The 20,792-nt window shown below is 40.4% G+C and overlaps 1 protein-coding gene across 1 annotated transcript in view; it reads right to left on the bottom strand.

Annotated features, from left to right (window-relative positions):
- The window catches only part of GATA5 (GATA binding protein 5), a 44,211-nt gene that overhangs the window by 8,961 nt on the left and 14,458 nt on the right, over window positions 1–20,792 (bottom strand). Inside the window, exon 3 of the mRNA XM_042463928.1 lies at window positions 3,881–4,050. Coding sequence (XP_042319862.1) covers window positions 3,881–4,050 — 170 coding nt within the window. The remainder of the gene's footprint in view (window positions 1–3,880; window positions 4,051–20,792) is intronic.

Below are 20,792 nucleotides of genomic sequence, written 5' to 3'. Positions count from 1 at the left end.
TATACTGAGAGATGCAAGTCTGTTTTGGCTATCCAGAAGCTTGGAGGCAGCTCACATTGCTGTGAAGTTTTAACAGTCTTCTTAAGCGAAAGTGAATTTCTAACCCTTCCTATTCTCAGCAGCATATGAAGAGTTTTGACCTTGGCCAAGTAGTTGTTGACTCCCAACACTGCACCCTGCAGTGTTTGTTTATACAAAACAGGACGGAAGCCCATAGCAGACTATATTTGGGAGCCAAATGCTGCTGATAAGCAGACTTTGAAACCCATTTATTCAAAATATGCAGAATGTTTCACACAGAGGTTCATCTGAGAAGCCCAAGAACTGTAACAAGATGAAGCAAGTTGCAGTCTCCCTCTGGCTCAAGTAACACAGGATTCTTTTCCCCTGTTTTTATACTCCTAACATGAAAAACCATTCCCTGTAGGGCCAAGACATTTTGTTGCCTGAGACAGAGCATCAAATGACATGTTCAACCCAAATGGCATGCCTATCCAAGTCAAGATGCCACTCACATGCCCTCCAGCTTTCTTGGTTTGGCAAGGAGAGTCCAAATTAATCCTATGCCATTCTACTTTTTCAGTGGCTTTAAAAATGTCCTAGATTCTCTCTACTCCTCTCTTTCCCACCCCCTTTGTCCTCAGCTTACCTCTGTTGTTGCAAACTGAGTCTGAAGCACAAAAGTAGTTTGCATTCAGTTAGGTAGGGAGAGGAGAGGAATAGGTGGACATTTTCCCCTCCCAGTAAGCTCAAGCAAAAGCAAACTGTCAAACTGGAATCTAATAGTTGCATACCCTGCAAGTGTCCTGATTTAGCTGGGGCAGCTCCAATTAATCCTCTGCCATCCCACTTTTTCAGCTAGTTTTAAAATTCCCCACTTTCTCTCCTTCCTACTTTTCCCCTTCACCCTCAGCTTATTTCAGTTGCTGAAACTGAATTCAAAGTGCAAAAGTAGTTTGCACTCAGTTAATTAAGGGCAGGGAGAGGAAAGGAGAGGATGGAATCTTGCCCTTCTCAGTAGGTAAAGGTAGTCCCTTGACTATAGGGAGCGGTGCTCATCTCCATTACTAAGCTGAAGAGCCAGCGTTGTCTGAGGACTACTCTGGTGGTCATGTGGCCAGCATGACTGCACCAAATGCTGTTACCTTCCCACTGAAGTGGTACTTATTTATCTACTTCCATTTTGCATGCTTTTGAACTGCTAGGTTGGCAGAAGCTGGGACTAGTGATGGGAGCTCATCTCCCATCATGCAGCACTCAGGCCTCAAAATGTCAACCTTCCAATCTTCCGATTGTCAGAATTGGCATCTTAACCACTAGGCCTCCGCATCCTAGGCTCAGGCAAAAGCAAACTGAAGCCTCTCTTACTTTATGTGTTTTTCCTCATTAATAGCTTTTGCCATCTTGACCACACTCTGATGCTGCTTGGCATCACATGTGTGGTGGTTTTATGTATGAAATGTTGGAGGGTATATATACAATTGTCTTGGTGCCATCCTGTGTAATCCTGGGATTTGCTGTTTATTGAGGAATATTTAGAATTCTTGGCCAGAGAGCACTAGTGCCTCATCAAACTATAAATCCTAGGATTCCATAGGATGCAATTATGACAATTAAAATGGAATCATAGCACTATAATTGTAGTGTGAAAGTGCACATAGCTAGAAGGAAAAACACTGAGCAGAGAAGTGCAGGAAGAAGGCTCTAATCTCTTCACCTACATGCATTTTGCTGTTGCAATTGAATACTCTCTCTTCCTCTTTCTACCCAACAAGGGCACTTTTCCATTTTTAATTTTATTAGAATAAAAACCAGGTGGAAAAGAATCACATCACTTGAGCCCATGGGAAACTGCAACTAGGTTCATCTTGTTACAGTTCTCTGCTTTAGCTGAGCCTCTTTCCTGTGTGTTTTGAATAAAAATGTTCCACACACCCACACATGCCAACATCATGTCTAATTTGCAATTCACGAACACTACACAACCCAAGGGAAGGCTGTGACATAATGTGTAATTATACTATCTGTAATATGATAGGTTTTATGCTATCGATGGCATAATGATATTCCCTTTACAAAATAATGGCATAGCAGGTAACATAATTATTGTGGCATGACGAGTAAAATTTATTACAATACTTCCAAAACATGTTTGGAGTTGGTTGTACATTTTGGTTGGACTTGTGGTTATTTGTCTATTTTTAAAGTTTTAAAAAACATTAAAAATTAATTTAGAAGTAACACATTACTAATGCTTTACTAATGTGGCACAACTAATGAGATACTTTAAAAAGAATTGCAGCATGCTGGTTTAAGGGGGGAAATGAAGCCCCAAGTTCTGAGCTAAGACTCTGGTAGTTTGGATTTATATTTCCACAAACAAGCCAGACAGAGTTCATGGGAAATGCTTTTGGAATCCCAAGGCCAAATCAACATTTTTGCTGCCAGAGGTATATGATCTCTTCTCCAAACAACTGAAGGGGGGGGGATGCTATACTTGAACACTTGATGAATAATAGCAGAGAGCAACAGACACACACTATAAATTTGATGTAGTATGATGCTGTTAAATGTCAAACATGGACAAACTGCCTCCTAGCTTGTGATATCAGAGTTCTACACACTGAATTTGTGGGGGTGGGGGTCCATCTTAATCATGAGCTTGTTTTCACAAGCCCAAAGCTCAATAATTTCAAAACCTAAAAACACAGGGGCAAAAATGCCAGTGTGTTTGTAAGTGTGGGTGATGTGAGGAATAGATGACAACAACATTGACAAGTTTTTTGTGGGGTTTTCAGGCTATGTGGCCCTGTTCTAGAACAGTTTCTTCCTGATGTTTCACCAGCATCTGTGGCTGGCTCTTCAGATTCTCTTCATTCTCTGAAGATGCCATCCACAGATGCTGGTGAAACATCAGGAAGAAACTCTTCTAGACCATGACCACATAGCCCGAAAACCCCACAAAAAATTATGGATGCCGGCCATGAAAGCCTTTGACTCCACAACATTCACGAGATTTTAAAGTCCTTCTAATGGATGTCTTTGAAATTAAATGACAAAAAGGCAGTTTGTAAGACTCATAACAAGACTGGTGACTGCCAGCATTAAAGTCTGAAGCCCACATGCAAATTATGTTTTGTAACATACTGCAAATACTGTGAAGTAATATTTTGCAAATATTTACAAATATATTTTTCTGCAAATATTTTGCCGGGGAAAAAATACAGATTGTGTTGCATTGTATTCATCAACAATGACCTGCCCAGAGCTTGGCTAGCATGGGAAGTGGCTATCTTGCCAAATGCTTCTTGGACGTCCAGAGGCTTTCCTTGGCACTTTGAACCCCATTTTGGGAGAAAGGCGGGATACAAGTCCAATAAATAATAAATGGCAGAACAGGAAGGCAACAGCCCTGTTGTTTCAATCTTCCAGCAACTGGTGTTCAAAGATACATAATGTCTGGTCCTGGAGGTTCCATTTAGCCTTTCCAGAAAGGGAAAAAAAAAAAAAAAAAGCAAGGGTTCTGTGGAAATCAGCTTGTCTGTTCACCATCATGGCAACATGAAGTGCAGAAACTGGCATACATAAACAGAAGAGAGACCACTGTAGCAGGACAAAAAGCTCCAAGTGTGGCTGGTGGCTTTCATATCAGTGGGGCAGTGAAGCTGCTCCAAGTTTTAGTCTGAGCTTAAAGAATCTACCCAAGGGGTTGAATATATTTGGGGGTATAGTGTTCCAGCACCTTGGACAGTTCTTTTAAAGTTTAGGAGTTACCAGCTGCCATTGAATCAAGTAATACTGAAGATTTATTTATTTTTCTAAAAGGGGGAGTTATATTCCCAAACAGAACAAAAACCAGTTCAAGGTTGGCAAGGCTTACCAGTCTTTTCTGTGGCTTGATGAGTGGCCGGTTAATGCCATTCATTTTGTGATAGAGACCACAGGCATTGCACAGGTAGTGCCCTGTGCCATCTTTCCTCCAGAGTGGTGTGGACATAGCCCCACAGTTAACACATTCTCTGCCATCTCCAGGGAATTCCTCCAAGAACTCTGAAATGGGGGGGGAAAGCACATATTTTGTTAGATGTTAGAATGGAAAAGAGTCCTGTCATAACATCACTTTGCTTGTTCTGTGTATATTCCACTTTTGCTGCTGAAGATTGCATACTCTGGCTCTTTTCTTCCCCAATGTTATCATCACAATAATCTTGTGAAGTAAGTTCAGGATAGTCAACCAGTGAGCCCAAACTCAACCAGCAAGTCTAATGGCTCGGTGGAGCTTAGAGCCTGGATTTGTAATGACTTTTCATGGCTCATGTGATCTTCTCAAGTAATGTAAAATATTTTGCTGTGTTTATTAGTGAAATTAAGGTAAATTGTGGTTATGTCTGTAATGCACAGTAAATGTAATAAGGTAAGTAATCTGTTGGGATTGAGTAATAGTATGGGATGTTAGGAGTGAATGGTGATTGGCAGAGTGTTTAAATAGGATGCTGGGATGCATAACAGCTGGATAGTTTGGAATACAAGGAAGAGATGTGGTGAGAGTTAGAGTCAGCAACAGAGATTAGTTAGACCCAGTCAGTGAGGAGTTAGTTGGTCAGCTGGATATATATGAGAAAGGGAGACATGAGATAGAGGATGTATCTACACTGGTGAGAAGCATCCTAGACTGACAAGAATCTTCACAATTTGTATGCAAAATTTGCCTGTGTTTCTGCATAGAAAACAGCATTTTCTGCATAGAAATTTACCTTTTGAGCAGAGAATACTGTTTTCTCTGTATAACTTTACTTATTTGAAATGTGTTACTGCAGGAGATGTCATCAGATACTGTGAACATTCAAAAGGACAAACAAATGAGTCCTACAGCAAATTAATGGAGGCCTAAAAACTCTGAAGCACCAGATTCTGTCTAATTCTTGGAAGCTAAACAGGGTCAGCCATTACACCTGGGCCAGTCCTCTAAGGCAACAAGCCAGCAACTCTCCTCTTTGTGACAGACCTTGAGGTATTTAAAGAGTGTTATCATGTCACCCCTTCGTCTTCTCTTCACCAAGCTGAAAATGCTCAGCTCCTTCATTTTTTCCTCATAAGAATTTCTTCATATGACTGAAGAAAAATGTGCGTATGTACACAAACACACACAAACAAACTGAAAGAAGTCAGAAACAGTGACCTTCCAAATATTTTTCAGGTTCAGGTTAGCATAGATCCACATAGATCAGGGGTAGGCAAAGCAAGGGTATGCTATCCCCCTTCCAAGGCAGTCTTTGTGGCCCTCACACAACAAGAAAAAGAGAGATGACCTGCCTTTTCTAGACTCCTTTTCTAAGGTGCAAAAAGGCAACTTCAGGCAAAAGTTATTAATAAGAAACACACACATGGAGAGGTTGCAACAATTTGCTTTTGCCTAATCCTACTGGGAAGGGTAAGATCCCACCTCCTTTACTCTCCATTGAGGCAGATGAGTACAAACTACATTTGCATTTTGAATTCATCTGGCAGCTACTGAAGGAAAGGGGGAAAGTGGGAGAAAATCAGACTTAAAAACAGTTGAATAATGTGGCAATAGAGAAGTAATCTGGACAGACCCTGCCAAAGCAGGACAGTAAAAGGGTCTGAGCACTCCTGTTCATCTTGCTGGGTGGGGCAGAGCCTGGGATGGGGGCAGGTATAACCCATCACAGGGGCAAAAATTGGACCCTGCCCCACTGCATTTGTTTGTGTTTCTAAATTCAGACTAATCCAAACCCTGAGATATCAGCATCCAAACCAGAGAGGATCCCTTATGATGTCACAGATGGGCCCTGGTGATTTTGCTAGTTGATTTTAACCAATTTGCACATGTGCTACACTTAGCATTAATTTAAATTGTTTTAACTGGTTTTTAATTGCATGGTTTTAATTGATAAATGGTTTAATACATATTTTAGTCTTTTTTTGTTATTATGTTTTGCTTAAAATTGATTTTATTATGCACGACTCTGAATATTAAGATTTTAGGGCAAGGATGTAAATATTTTAATTAAAAAAATAAAGAAATATTCCAAGATTTAGCACCTTTTCTAGGGGCATTCCCTGTAGATGTCATTAAGCAGGATACATGAAGCATCAACCATTATTGCATGGTATAAGGAAGGAAAAAAACCACATGCTTGGTTTAAGGAATTGGGATAATATACATAGGCATACCTCTATTAACAAAGCATCTGACAGTGAAGTTCCTTTTCATAAAGTCTTTTTATGTCTTCCCAGCTCACATTCTTCCTCATCCTCTGACTAGCTGGAAGGTTTTTAAGCAGAATTGGCATTAGGAGGATAGTGAAGGGAGCCTAGATAAATACTGATACTCAGTGTCAAGTTGCAGAAACAATGCGTTAAAGGTTGAGCTGGGAAAGAATAGGATTCTACTCTAGATGATCCTTCTATAACTGTGTGTGTCAGAGTTCGCATCTGTAGGCAGGACATACAGCAAGTGTCTCCAGAATACATTACTGAAGATGCACAAATGACAAAGCACAGGGAAAGGGGAACAGCAAACAAGCTTGCCTTGCTAGCCACCTCCAACCGGTTAAAAAAGTATATGTGAGTTTGTGCATGCCTTCAAGTCACTTGTCAATACATAGTGACCCCATGAATTTCATAGGGTTTTCTTAGGCAATACATTAACAAACTGCAAAGAAGTTTTAATTATTTAGGCTACCCCAAATTAAAAAAGATCTGCTTCTTTGAAGATGGTGTTTCATAACTGGGAAACCTGCTAGTGATGATTAGCGGCACTGATACAAGTGGAGTGGTTTTATTCTGAGTTTTAAAGATACTACAAAATGTGCTTAGTATCTGTTTATACTGCCTGTTAATAAAAGAATTTACTGTTCAGGACTTTGGATAGCGCCTCTCACATTCTGATACAAAACCAATCAGAAGCACTTCCTTGATCATATCTGAGTTTCCAGCTGTCATTGGTGCCACCACTGACAGGTCTCCTCCATAGCAGCCATTCATCACACCTCACTTTATATTGCATAAAGAAAAAGCTGTCTAAGGAAAGTGTAAGGTGAGCCTTTAGGTAACCTAATAATAGAATCATAGAGTTGGAAGAGACCACAAAGGCCAATCTGTCCACCCCCTGTCATGCAGGAAGACACCATAAAAAAAAACCCACTCCTGATAGATGGCCATCTAGCCTCTGCTTAAAAACCTCCAAAAAAGAAGAATCCACCACTCTCCACACTGTCCATCAGCTTTTACTGTATCCCAAAAACAGAGCAACGGAATAGCAGAACACAATAGCAGAGCAATGGAACAGCAGAATGCAAAGAACTCTGGGTATTACTTGCAAAACAGCCAACTGTACAATACAAAACTGTATTACAAGTTTGTACATAATATAGTTTTATAAGTACAATTGGCTGCTTTGCAAATAATTTTCATAGTTTTTTGTGTTCTGTGAATGCTATTCCATTGCTTGGTTTTTGGAATATTGTAATTAAGGTGAGTGCTGACTTTTTCTTGTTGAACAGCTCTTACTATCAGGAAGTTCTTCATAATGTTTAGATAGAATCTCTTTTCATGTAGCTTGAATCCATTGCTCTAGAGCCTGGTCTCTGGAGCTGCAGAAAATAAGCCTGCTCCATCCTCAATATGACATACATCTTTTCAATTATTTAAACATGGCTATCACATCACCCCTTAAACTTCTCTTCTCCAGGCTAAACATATCAAGCTCCCTAAGACACTCCTCATAAGGCATGGTTCCAGACCTTTCACCCTTTTCATCCCCCTCCTCTGTGCATGCTCCAGCTTGTCCATATCTTCCTTGAATTCTGATGTACAGAACTGGACACAATATTTCAGGTGAGGGCTGACCAAAGCAGAATGGAGTGATACCATCACTACCCCTGATCTAGACACTATATTCGTATTGATGCAGCCTAGAATTGCATTGGCTTTCTCCAATGTTTCACAGATGAAAACTGTGACAAATGTGGCCAAGCATAACCAGAGCCTGGGCAAAATGTCAAAAGTTATTAATGAGGAAACACACATAAGCCAGGAGAAGTTGCAACAGTCTGCTTTTGCCTGAGCCTTCAGGGAAGGGCAAGATTCCACCCCCTGCTCTCCTGCCCTTTCCCCAGTATAAACTACTTATAATTGAGTATGAACTACTTTTGTTTTTCTGAGCTCAGTTTGCAGCAATTGAAGCTAACTGAGGGCAAAGGGGGGAAATGGGATAAGGGTGGGAAGAACTGGGACATTTTAAAAGTAGCTGAAAAATTGACACAATGGAGGGATTGATCAAGACTGTCCCTGGTAAATAAGGCTGTTGGAATAAATGTGATCTTAGGGTGCAGACTTGATTCTTAAGTGGCTGTGTAACTCCCTCCAAAGCATATTGATCACCACCTAGATGGGCAGACAAACTAACCTTTAATAGTCCATTTCATCTGGATTGAACCTCAGTTTACTAGCTTTCATCCAGTCCTTTAATGTCTCCAGATGCTGATTTAAGGTGGGGGGTGCCAAAATTTTGGTCCTTCAGATGGGCTGGGCTTCATCATGGCCATGTTGGCTGGGCTTCTTCGAATTGAGGTTTAACAACATCGATTCTAGAGGGTCAAAGGTGAACTACTGATTTTAGGACACCAACTATCTCAACTGCAGTTGAGGTAGAATTAGCTATGGCAAATCACTACAGTTAAGTATGAAATGCTAGTATACTACATTTAGCTGCATTATGGAATATATCACCACAAACTGCATTCTGAAACTACCAGACAACATGATGGTCCAATGTCCTGCCTTTTCCAGTTGGAACATCAGAAACTACTTCTCAGATAAATCCATTGGACCCTATAGAAGAAAGATAATAAACCAGCACCCTAACAGTTTTTTTTGTAAGAATGAGTTTTGCAGAGAATTCAGCCCCCCCCCCCCCATTTTTTTTTAGCTCTTGTTTACACACACTAAAGGTTCAGGAGGTATCCTGTGCAGTTCAAGAAAATATTACCCAACAAGTTCATTGTGACCAAGAAACACCAAATTTGTAGTTAATACAATACACACTTAAGAGGTTCACATTACATCCAGTCTCTCTCAAAGGGCAGCCTTGACCTCCTAAAGTGCATAATACATTAAAAAGGAAAACAACACTGAAACCAGACATTTAAAAGCTCTGTCAGAAGGGCTGACCATAAAGTCAGTCAGCTACATATCAGCCCAAAGTAAGGAGCTGGAAGAGTTTTTACTCTGGAGAATTCCTGTGGAATTGATATTGCAGCAAAGTTCTGATTTCATTGGGAACAAGCCATGTACTTAAGCTCAAACGTTTAATCCTGTACCACCTCTGTGTCTATGCACTTACTTTTCTCTTATTACTCCCACATGAAAGCTGGGTCACTATGACCTAAGCTAATCCAAGACTGAGACATGTGAAAACATCCGAAGTCCTTGGATCAAGAATTTAAGCTATTTGCATAGGACCCTTCAGAAAACCTTATCCCAAGTACAGCTTCTTCCGTTACAGTTCTCAGTAACCTGGGGCTAAGTGACCTTTGATTCTGCAGATGTTGCTGGATTCAAACACTCACCAGTCTCAGCAGATATGGCCAAGGATGGGAGTTGTAGTTCAGTACAAAGATGGTGCAAGTTTAGGAACCTTACATATGTTTTTGGTAAATTCAAGAGACTAGTTTTGCCAAAGATTGGAAATTTATCTCCACTGTACACCTATTATTAGTTTTAGAGCAAATGAAGTGCCTCATTTATGAGAGCCAGCATCGTGTGGTGGTTTAAGCGTTGATCTCTGGAGACCAGGGTTTGAATCCCCACTGAGCCATGGAAACCCACTGGTTGACCTTGGCCAAGTTACACTCTCTTGGCCTACAGTCACAACAGAGCATGAGGTGGCGGCACTTGCACTATGTGATGTTCCTCTTTCACCATTTTGCTAGGCCACAGACCTGTAAATGTACAACTAACTAAAAAGTTTTGGTAATATCACAAAAATGAATTACATTTTCTGTCATTAATTTATCTCCATAATGCAGTGTAATGTTCCCTTTGCCACTGGGGAAAATTGATTACAACTACCAAGTTACTTGGAACTAGTTGGAACTGTCCAGGATGTTTTCTGCTGCTCCAGAGACTAGGACCCGAAGCAATGGATGCAAATTGCAGGAAAAGAGATTCCACCTCAATATTAGGAGGAACTTCCTGACAGTAAGGGCTGTTCGACAGTGGAACAAACTCCCTCGGAGTGTAGTGGAGTCTCCTTCCTTGGAGGTCTTCAAGCAGAGGCTGGATGGCCATCTGTCGGGGATGCTTTGATTGTGATTTCCTGCATGGTGGGGGGTTGGACTGGATGGCCCCTGTGGTCTCTTCCAACTCTATGATTCTATGATTCTATGATTCTATGAAAAGATTTTCTTTATGTTTCATGTGGCTGGCAGGCTTTGGAATGACAGTCAACATTCAGCAAACTGAAAGCATTCAATCATTAGTAGGGATATTCCTCCTAAATTAGGGGCTGGCATACTGCAACTCATCCCTAGCCTTCATAGCCAATAGCCAGGAATACTGTGAGTTGAAGTCTAGCAACATCTTGAAGGCTACATTTTGCCCACCCTTATACTAAATGCAGAGAGGCATTCAATTTAGTGGTGTTTAGCTCTTGTATTGTATTGGCTAGAGTGAAGCTGTCCATGGGGTTATGTAAATAAAATACATGGACAACATGTGGCCCTCCAGAGATGTTGCAAAACTACAACTCCATTGGCTAGGACTGATGGGAGTTGCAGTCTAACAACATGCAGAGGCTACAGGTTGCCCATCTCTGATTTAAGAGTTACTTTACTGTTTTTGTACCAGGATTGTTTTCCCATTTTTTCAGTGTTGTTAGTTTCCCTAAAGTAACTGGGATTTTAAATAAAAGGACATACACTGTCCTTCAATTCAATTGTCAGGATCCAATATAATGTATATAAATACACAAGAAGGGAGAAGCAAAAACAGACTCACATAGTCACAGCTTGTTTTTTTAATTTATGTTGCAGTATCCCCAATGCAAAAAAAGATGAGCCTTTGTAAGCTGAATAGCAGCTTGTCTCTTCGGCAATGGGAACCACAACTATGAAAGAAACCAAAACAGCATGTAGCTCCTTTCTATTGTTCATGAACGTAAAATTTGTTTTTATCTTAGCCATTGTGGTATAAAATTTCATTGATACTTATTTCTTCCAAAAGAGTGCTATCCAGAGAAAGAGTATAGAACTTATTTCCCCTAAACTTCATAGTATAACTTCTAGGGACTTGTGCCTCAATCCTAAACCCACTAGGATTCCACTTATTCTAAAAGGACAGATGTGTTTGAATTTTACCCTAGAAGACTGAGATCATCAGATAAATATGTGAAATTTCTAATGTCCATCTTTTCTCCATCTTAAAATAGTAACCACTTTTCTCCTCCTTGACTCTTGACATGTAGGAACTATCATTAACCCCACTCCCTCATTTTCCCTTTCAGTTAATTTCTTTCCTTTCTTTTTTTTTAAAGATTAGTAATAAATATCTTAGCAGTGAAGCAGCTGTAACTAATGGCCACTGACTTCTCCTGAGGTTCGGAGAGCACACATTGCTAAAGTTTTCCCCCCAGAAATCCATGTTTCACCCAGCTTGAATAGGTCGGGTGAAGCCCAACCTTGGCTTGGTTGTAAAAATAAATGATCAGGATGATGTTATTGTAAGATGATAAAAGGGGAGGTGGGGGAGGATCAGGAGACTTCCCTGATTTCAATCAAATGGTGTTGCACATTGACTGGTGGCGACAGGCAGGCTGGGCAAGGCCTGGTGGAATGTCTTTGGCTGATAGAGAAGGTTGGGGGAATACAGAGCTCTGGGTATCAATCACTCCAACAGCACTGAGCTGACAAATGACAGACGCCCAGCAGAGGTGGGTTGGGGGGGGGAGTCACTTCTCAAGTCAGCTTTGCAGTTTTACTTAGTCCAAATCCTGACCTCTAAGGCACGAACTCAGTTCCTCAATCATGATGGTCAACATAAACCACAGACATTTGGGCTGTACAGTACTTAGGTGGTACTAGAACTTTGTTGTTATGTCCCTTCAAGTTGTTTCCAACCTATGGTGAGCCTATCGTGGGATTTTCTTGGCAAGATTTGTTCAGAGGAGGTATGCCATTGCCTTAACCTGAAGCTGAGAGAGTGTGACTTGCTCAAGGTCGGGTGAAGTTTCATGGCCAAGCTGGGAATCGGACCCTGGTCTCCAGAGTTGCCACCATGCCACACTGGCTCTGATATGAGAACTGCAGCCATCAAGCTGATAAAACCATCAATCAACACAATCAACATCTCGCAGATGATGGACACATATGGCCAAGCAACATCACAGTGTGATCAAGATGGCAAACGCTATTAATGAGGACATATCCACAGACTAGGAGATGCTCCAGCAGCTTGCTTTTATCTGAGCATGCTGGGAAGGACAAGATTTTTCCATCCTCTCCCTTTCCCCTGCTGAGTTAACTGATGAAAACCAGTTCTGCAACAGTTGAAGTAAGCAGAGGAAAAAGGAGAAAAGTGGATGGAAGAGAGAGAAACTGACTTTTTAAAAGCAGTTGGAAAGTAGAATGTCAGAGGATTAACTGGGACTGTCCCTGGCAAATCAGGACAGTTGGAGAGTACGAGATTATGCAGCCCTTCAGATGGTGATGGAATGCATTGTTCATCAGATTTAGCCAATAGTGAGAGATGCCTGGCGTTTCAATCAGGGACTATCTGGAAGGATACACAGATCAACCCACTGCTTAGTTGCTTAACCATCTAGGTCCATTTTAAGATTGGTAAAGGTGAGAGATAAATGCATGCTGCTTTCTCTTTCATTCCCCATGATAGAGTCAACCCCAGAATCTTTTCAGTCATAATCACTATTGTCCCCACATTCTTGATGGCTGGCATAAGCCTCCGGGTTGACCTGAAGAGATACGATAAAGATAAAGGCCATCACAGGTGTATCCAGAAGGTAGCATCCAAAAAGGTGACTGTTCAAGGGTGGACACCTTAAAATAGGGAGGAGTGTCCACACAGCCCACCAAATTGAAGACTACTCTCTTTTTAAAGTTAACATATGGCCATTGTATGTGGCAAGGAGAGGGAACCTGAGAAAAGGCTGTACTAAGGCATAAGTAGAAGAATTTACTTTTTTGGACTGTATCTCCCAGAATCTTCCAGATGGTCCAAAAGTTGTAATCCAATAACATACTTTTTTCCATACTTTGGGCTTAGGCTACAGACACAGCCTTGATGCTCTGACCTCTTGTTGTTGTTGTATGTTGTCCTCAGGTTGGCAGTTGACTTGTGGCAACTCCATGAATTTCATAGGATTTTCTTAGACAAGGAATACTCAAGAGGTGGTTTGGCCAGCTCCTTCCTCAGGAATAGAGTCTACAGCACCTGGAATTCATTGGTGGGCTCCCATCCAAGTATTAACCAGGGCTGGGCCTGCTTAGCTTCCAAGATCAGCTGGGATTTGTTCCAACAGGCTTTCAGGAACTGACAGTAAGGGCTTACAATGGTTTGTGGTTGTGCTGCTTTCCTGATTTTTATTTTTTGTTTTTTTAATGCATTTCTTTAACGGGTATTCATCTTATTGGTAATTTAATTGCATTTCAAGAATAACATTTTATCATTTTGATTTATGACTTTATAAGTGTTTTAACTGCATTTGTTTAAATTTTTGTAAGTTGCCTTGAGGACTGAGGAGAAAAAAAGTAGAATATAAATGAACTAAAAAGCTGGCATTATTCTATTACTCTCATTTGAACCTTATAAAATGGGTATTATGTCATACCTCACTTTTTTTTAGTGTGGGTGTAGCCATACACACCCACATATATATTGATTAAGGGTGCTCAATTGCTTGTGTGTGTGTGTGGTGAAGTGCAGTCACATCACATTTTCAAATTGCCATTTTCAGCCATTTTTTCTGGTGTTTGACCGGTTTCTGTGAGGAGAGGTAAACCATCACAATGTTGGGCAGTTTAGAGGCTTTGGAGATATTTGGGGGCTACAAATTCCCCCAATTGTTGTTACCTGTCAAGTTTTACTTACAGTCACTATAATAAATAAGTGACGTCCAGAGCCCTGATCAGGCTTTGCAAACTCAGGGCATCCATGGCTTCCTTAATTGCATCTATCCATCTGAAATGCAGCTTTCCATCTCTCCTTCTGACTTCCCCTTTCACCAAACATTATCATCTTTCCCAGTGAGTCATGTCACCTTATGACATGTCCAAATTTTATTCATCTTGGCTTCTAGTGGGATTTCAAACTTGGTTTGCTTTTGGACCTGTTCATTTATCATTTTAGCAGTCCATGGTATCTGTAGCAGTCTTCTCCAACACCACAGTTCAAAAGTTGATTTTCTTCTCATCTTTCTTTACACTCCAGCTTTCACAACCATACATGGCCTGAACTTCAAAAAAAAATGTGGAGGGTTTACTTAGTTTTTGGTTGTTGCAGGACTATGAGAAGTTACTTAAGTGGAGCTTAGCTCTATATGCCCTCTTTATGTAGATACTGATCAACAAAGCTGCCTGCCTAATTTGGACTCATGCTTGAGGCATGGTTGTGCCAAACAGCATGGTTATCACTGCCATGATGTTGATCAACTCCCAACAACAACAACAACAACAACAACAACATTACTATCCTTACCTCTGCTGCCCACATTTCCCCCCTGCTCCACTGCTGGCACATCTTTATGGAATGGCTTTGCAAATAACCCAACATACTTCATTTTTTATAGCTGCATTATATTATATCAATAATTGCCATTCCAGTAGGAATATCTAGTATATCAGTGTTTTAATGGGGCTTTTACCCATTCCTAAAGTCCCTTCCCCTGTCTGAGAGTCAGCAGTTTGAGCATTGGACTATGACTTTGGAGATCAGGCTTCGAGTCCCCTGCTCAGCCATAGAAACTCACTGGGTGACTTTGGGCAAGTCACATACTCTCAGCCACAGAAAACCCAGTGTTTGCTTCAGGGTCACCATAAGCAGTGTTGCGAACAAGCCTCGGAGATATTCCCGGAATATTGTACCAAAAGCCAAATTCCCCAATATTTACTGGAATATTCAGTCAAAATCCTCAGAAAGAAATTGGCAACACTGACCATAAGTCAATAACAATAGAGTTGCCATAAGTTGGAAATGACTTAAAGGCACACAACAACAATGATACAACTGCAACTTAAAACTACAAGTATTTTCTAAGAGTCATGTTCTCTAAGAGGAAACATCTTCATGGGCAGCAGGCAAAATCTCACACATCCCCTCTTTCACCTCCATGAATCTTTAAAATAAAACACACCAATGCAAGCAGAGAGAGAGGGTTGTGCAGTGGTCCATGACTCTGGAGACCAGAGTTCGAATCCCTGCTGAGACATGGAAACTCTCTGACCATGTCAAAATAGAGTAAAGCTTGCCAAGAAAACCTAGGAGAGGATCATCACATGTCAGAGTGAACTTGAAGGCCCATAACAAGAGTGCAAGCACTAATGATAATCTCTCAAATAAATCTCCTTCTCTGTGTCCAGCAAAGAGAAAGTCTATTTACAGGTTGTTCCAGAGGCAGTTTTTCAAAAGAGGCTTTCCTTTCAGTGAGAGAAGCTGCCTGTCAAATGTGGTTGTTGCAAACACTTCATTTTTAAAGGACAAAGAATTTTTTAAAAAAATCCTGTCTCTATTCAGATAGACCTTGGGCATATAGGCTGGGCTGTTTGCTTTGGAAGGAGTATTAAGACAGTTGAATACTGCTATCAGAAATCGCTGCCTTAGTCAGTTCTTGCAGCATGGTAAGAGCAAAGCCTCTCTTTCTATCTGAAGAGTTGGCTTGCAGTTCACAAGAACATATGTTGAGATATATTAGTTACATTCTGAAACTTCCACCATATTCTCTTCCATCTTTTTATATGCTTTGGATGCTGTTTTGTTACTGTGCCTTTGCATTTTAAACTTGCCCGTGTTTTTAATGTATTTGAGTTTTCGTGGCAATGTCATTCCTATTAGCAGTCCCAAGTCCTTTTTTACTTTGGCATAAAAGTGGGGTATAAATGTAAATAAATTACAAATGTGGTCTTTGATTTGATAAAGAGATTCTTGCTTAATCGGTCTAACCAGTGAAGTGAGCAGGAAGGAGGAGAGAAAGTCTGGTTTTTCACACATGTGTTGTGGTCTCTCCTTAGTAGTTATTTAACCTCATTTCATTTACATTTGATGCAAAAGGAAAATAAGCAAATGAAAACCATCAGAAGGGGGAAGGAGGTCTGGTAACAGATAATATTAAGGCATGTTGTTGTTGTTGTTGCTGTTGTCATCCTGCCATTTCCACCATACTGGGACTCAAGGCAGTTTACAAATTATTGAGACCAGTCTAGATTAAAAGCCTACCCAAAAAAAAAAAAAATACTAGAGAGAGAGAGAGAGAATTTAGAAAACCAACAAACTACAGTATAGAGTTAACAACTAAACAATCTCCAGAGTTTAAACCATCTATAGAGTTAAAACAACCGAAACAATTACTGGGCCATATGACAAATTTGATGATGCTAAGAACATTAATTTGGAGTCGAATTTCTGTTTACAGAGGAGTCTCCCCCCCCCCAAAGAGGACAGTGTTGCATGTATCAGACAATTTAAGATCAAATCTTTTGTATACGCACTTCTACAGAAGGCCAATTAAATACTATGGGGTTTAACTGTGTGTAAAGCATGGATTAGGCCATACATTCAGGCCCTTACTTCTGGTTTGATCAAGCTCTACTTAATAACTTCCCAAGCAAACTCTTCTGAATTTTAAAGAAACCCATTTTTAATAAAAGGTAAACCCACTGGGTGCCCTTGGGCAGGTCACATTCTCTCAGCTTCAGAAGATGGCAGTGGCCAACACACTCTGAAGAAACTTGCCAAGAAAAGCCTATGATAAGGTTTGCCTTAGAGTCACCATAAGTCAGAAAGAATTTAAAGGCAAACACCACAACATGCTGTATTCTTCTTCTTGCTGTTGTCAAGCACATTTGGACTTTTGGGGACCCCATGAATGAGAGACCTCCAAGTCACCCTGTCATCAACTGGCTTTCCAGGCTTTCTTTCAATGACTTTGCTCATGTCTTGCAAACTCAAGGCAGTGGCTTCCCAAAATTTATTAAGAGATGCTACGAAAGTGACAGCACTGAATAAGATATATGTAAAAATCAAAAGAAAGTGACACCACCCAACTCAAAGAACTAAAAGCAAGCTTTGAACAAGGAAGGAGCAAGAGACAGATCCATTATTTGCACAGAAACGGAATTGTGTCTCTAATGTGTTCCAACGCCACGCAATTACCCAGTCCGAAGGACAAATCCAGCCTCCTCCTTGCCTTGGTTCCACATCACAGGCCAACAAGCAAGACCTATTGCATGTTTACTCTCAAAGTCCTACCAAGTTCTGCCGGGTTTAATTTCCTGTTGAAGTTTGCTTAGTCTACTCAGCTGAATTAATAGATGGTCGGTTGAAAGTCTCTCTCTCTCTGCATGATCATTAAAAACACAAACGTGTTTTATCATTATCACATTTGAAAAGTCACACATGATGTTTGATATTAATTAGAAGAGATTTAACCCTTAGTGTGACTGTCAACCTGCAAATTTTAAATCTTTCACTGCCTGCTTCCAAGTCAAATGGATTCTACTGCAATAGCCACTCTGAATATTGCAAAAAAGAAAATACAAATTTGCTCTGCTTCAGAACTCACTCTGAATATTGCAAAAGGAAAATTCAAACTGATTCTGCTTCAGTAACCAAATATTGCAAAAGAAAAAAGAAAAGAAAACCAAAATCCAGCTCACCCGGAGAGCCACCATATATAAATTTAGGTCCAAAACACACTGCCTAACATTGAGCCTTCTCACAATCTACAATTCCCAGGATTCCTTAGCACTGAGCCCAGGCAATTAAAGCTATCTCAAACTGGATTATTTCTGCAGTGTGTTTTGGACTTTAGTGCTAAATCTGAAGCCTAGACTCACACTTTGAAACTGACTTGTAGTCCATTCACACTGCATAAATAATCTGGTTTGGCCCACTTTAACAGCCCTGGCTCAATGCTATGGAATTCTGGGAGCTCTGGTGCCCCAACCAACTACAATTCCCAGAATTCCATAGCATTGAGCGAGTACAGTTAAAGTGGGACCAAACCGGATTATTTCTGCAGTGTGAATACAGTTCTTTGAGAGAGAGAAGAGATATAAGAGGGATAAAATACAAGTTGGCAATATATTATATACAATACTTCTAATGAATGTTACAACAAGAGAAAATGAGGGGAAATGTGTGGTTAGGATTGAAACAGGCAACTGAAGAATTGCTGGCAAATTTGTTGCTTTCTAAATGGAATATATATATGTGTAGATAGATAGATAGATAGATAGATAGATAGATAGATAGATAGATAGATAGATAGATAGATAGAATTGCAAAGAAAGATGAAGACATTTTTATACAGAGGGAACTACTGTACAAGTTACTGTATTTTTCTTCCACAAAACAGCGAAACTTTTATCAGACCAAAATGCACAAAATACATGATGCAAGCTTTCCAAGCTCCAAGAAAGGCATTAGACCAACCAAATTGCACAAAATACAAGTTGTTACATGCTTCATAGATATAGTTTTCCTTTCCACTTTAACACAACTGGACCAGCCTCCACCAACTTCTCAAGGGCTTACTCAGAATAAGTGAATACCTCTCCAGTTTCCAGCCCACTAGAACTCTAGCCAAGGCAGACCCTACTTCTTCTCCCCATGTCAACAAAAATAAATTCGGTTTCTGATCATTCCTATGCAGGGAATAAATCCTTGGGCATGATATCCTAGTCTTTCCTTCCAATCCGATGCAGGTCTGCTTGGTGCAATTTAGTCCCAAATTATCAGGACCAAGAGCTGGGTTTCTAATTAAAATTGTAGCCTCGGATCCACCCAAATCCACCAAAGGGACTGGGTTTTCTTCCGAGTAAAGCCAAGGAGAGCATCTGTCCCGATTACAGCTTGCAAGTTTGGGATCAAGTACAATCGAGAAGTCCATGAATTTTGGAACAAAGTGATTTCTTGAATCGGGCTGCGCTAGATCCTAAACGAGACCAAGCCTATGCCTAGTACACAGCGGAGATCTCTTGCATCCCGTGTTTAAAATGATATATTATATTATATTATATTATTTCTCTGTGTGTGTGTGTGTGTGTGTGTGTATATATATATATAATTTCATTTCAAACACGGAGTGCAAGAGATCTCTGCTTTGTCCTAGGCATAGGCTTGCTCTAGTTTAAATGCTAATTAGTGTGTGTGTGTATATATATATATATATGTATAGTGTGTGTGTGTGTGTGTGTGTGTGTGTGTGTGTGTGTATATATATATATATTAACATTTATATATCTATAAGCTTTCTATATATTTTATATAATATTATTTATTTTATTTATATTTATATCCTCTCTCTCTCTCTCTCTCTCTCTCTCTCTATATATATATATATATATGCAAGCTTGGGTAGAAGGATCCAATAGAATATAAAAATCAGTTTCACACACACACACACACACACACACACTTATATGTGTGTGTGTGTATATGAAACCGATTTTCCTTAAAAAAGAAAGAAAAGAAAAGAGAAAGGAAAAAAAAAGAAAATAGAAAAAGGATAGGAACCGGGCATCTGTTAAACCAGCGATCCCCAAAACCATGAAAGGTACAGTATATTATTCATGAAACTTTTCCAGTCTTTTCAGTGCCTCTACTCTAGAGTAAGTCCTTTTGAGGAAGGAATAAAATTTCAAGGAAAGGGACTTTCATTCCGTTTGATCGTTTCGGCTAAAGACAGCAGAGGCTGGAAGTTAAATGGGGATTCACTTTTTAAAAGGGGATTCAGAAAGGAAAAGCAAAATGGTGATGACGATGACGATGATGATGATGATGATGATGATGATGATGATGATGATGATGATAGAGATGTTTGAAATACCAAATCAGGTTTTATAATTTAGGCTTAAAAGCACAATTGGGCCGAACTGATGCCTGCCCTTCCACTCCGCTTTTCTCTGTTCTCCCTAATGGGAACTGGAAGCGCAGCAAAGCAGCTTGGATGTCTTCTGCATCCGCCCTGGAGAACTAATCCAGTTTGACACCACTTTTAACTGCCACAACTCAGGGCTATGCCTTTTTGGGAGCTGTAGTTTTGTGAGCCCTTTAGCCTTCTCTGCCAGAGAGTCTTAGTGCCACAAGAAGCTACAAATCCCAGGATTGAACCATGACCGTTGAAGTGGTGGCAAACCGGATCAGTTTTCCAGTGCGGATGCAGCCAAATGCGGTGGTGATAGGAGAACTGAGAGAGAGAGAGAGAAACAGATCTGTTTGGGTGAAGGCGAATTAGGACTTCTGGGCTGCATCCACACTGGAGAAGTAACCCGGTTTGGGACCACTTTAAAACTCTTTATTGTGGCTCAAGACTATGGAATTCTGGGAGTAGGCGTTTGTTATGGGCCCAGAGCGGAGCCCCACAACAAACTCCAACTCTCAGAATTCTATAGCCTTGAGCCAGAATAAAGAGTTTAAAGCGGTCCCAAACCAGGTTATTTCTCCAGTGGGCTTCGGACCTGAATGTCTCACAAAACTACAGTTCCCAGAATTCCATAGCAACGAGCCAGGGCAGTTAAAGGAGTTCTGCAGTGCTGATC

The sequence above is a fragment of the Sceloporus undulatus genome, chromosome 4 (assembly GCF_019175285.1).
Source record: "Sceloporus undulatus isolate JIND9_A2432 ecotype Alabama chromosome 4, SceUnd_v1.1, whole genome shotgun sequence".
NCBI lineage: Eukaryota > Metazoa > Chordata > Lepidosauria > Squamata > Phrynosomatidae > Sceloporus > Sceloporus undulatus.
Note: the sequence above shows the minus strand (reverse complement) of the source record. Positions and strands in the feature narration are given on the sequence as shown.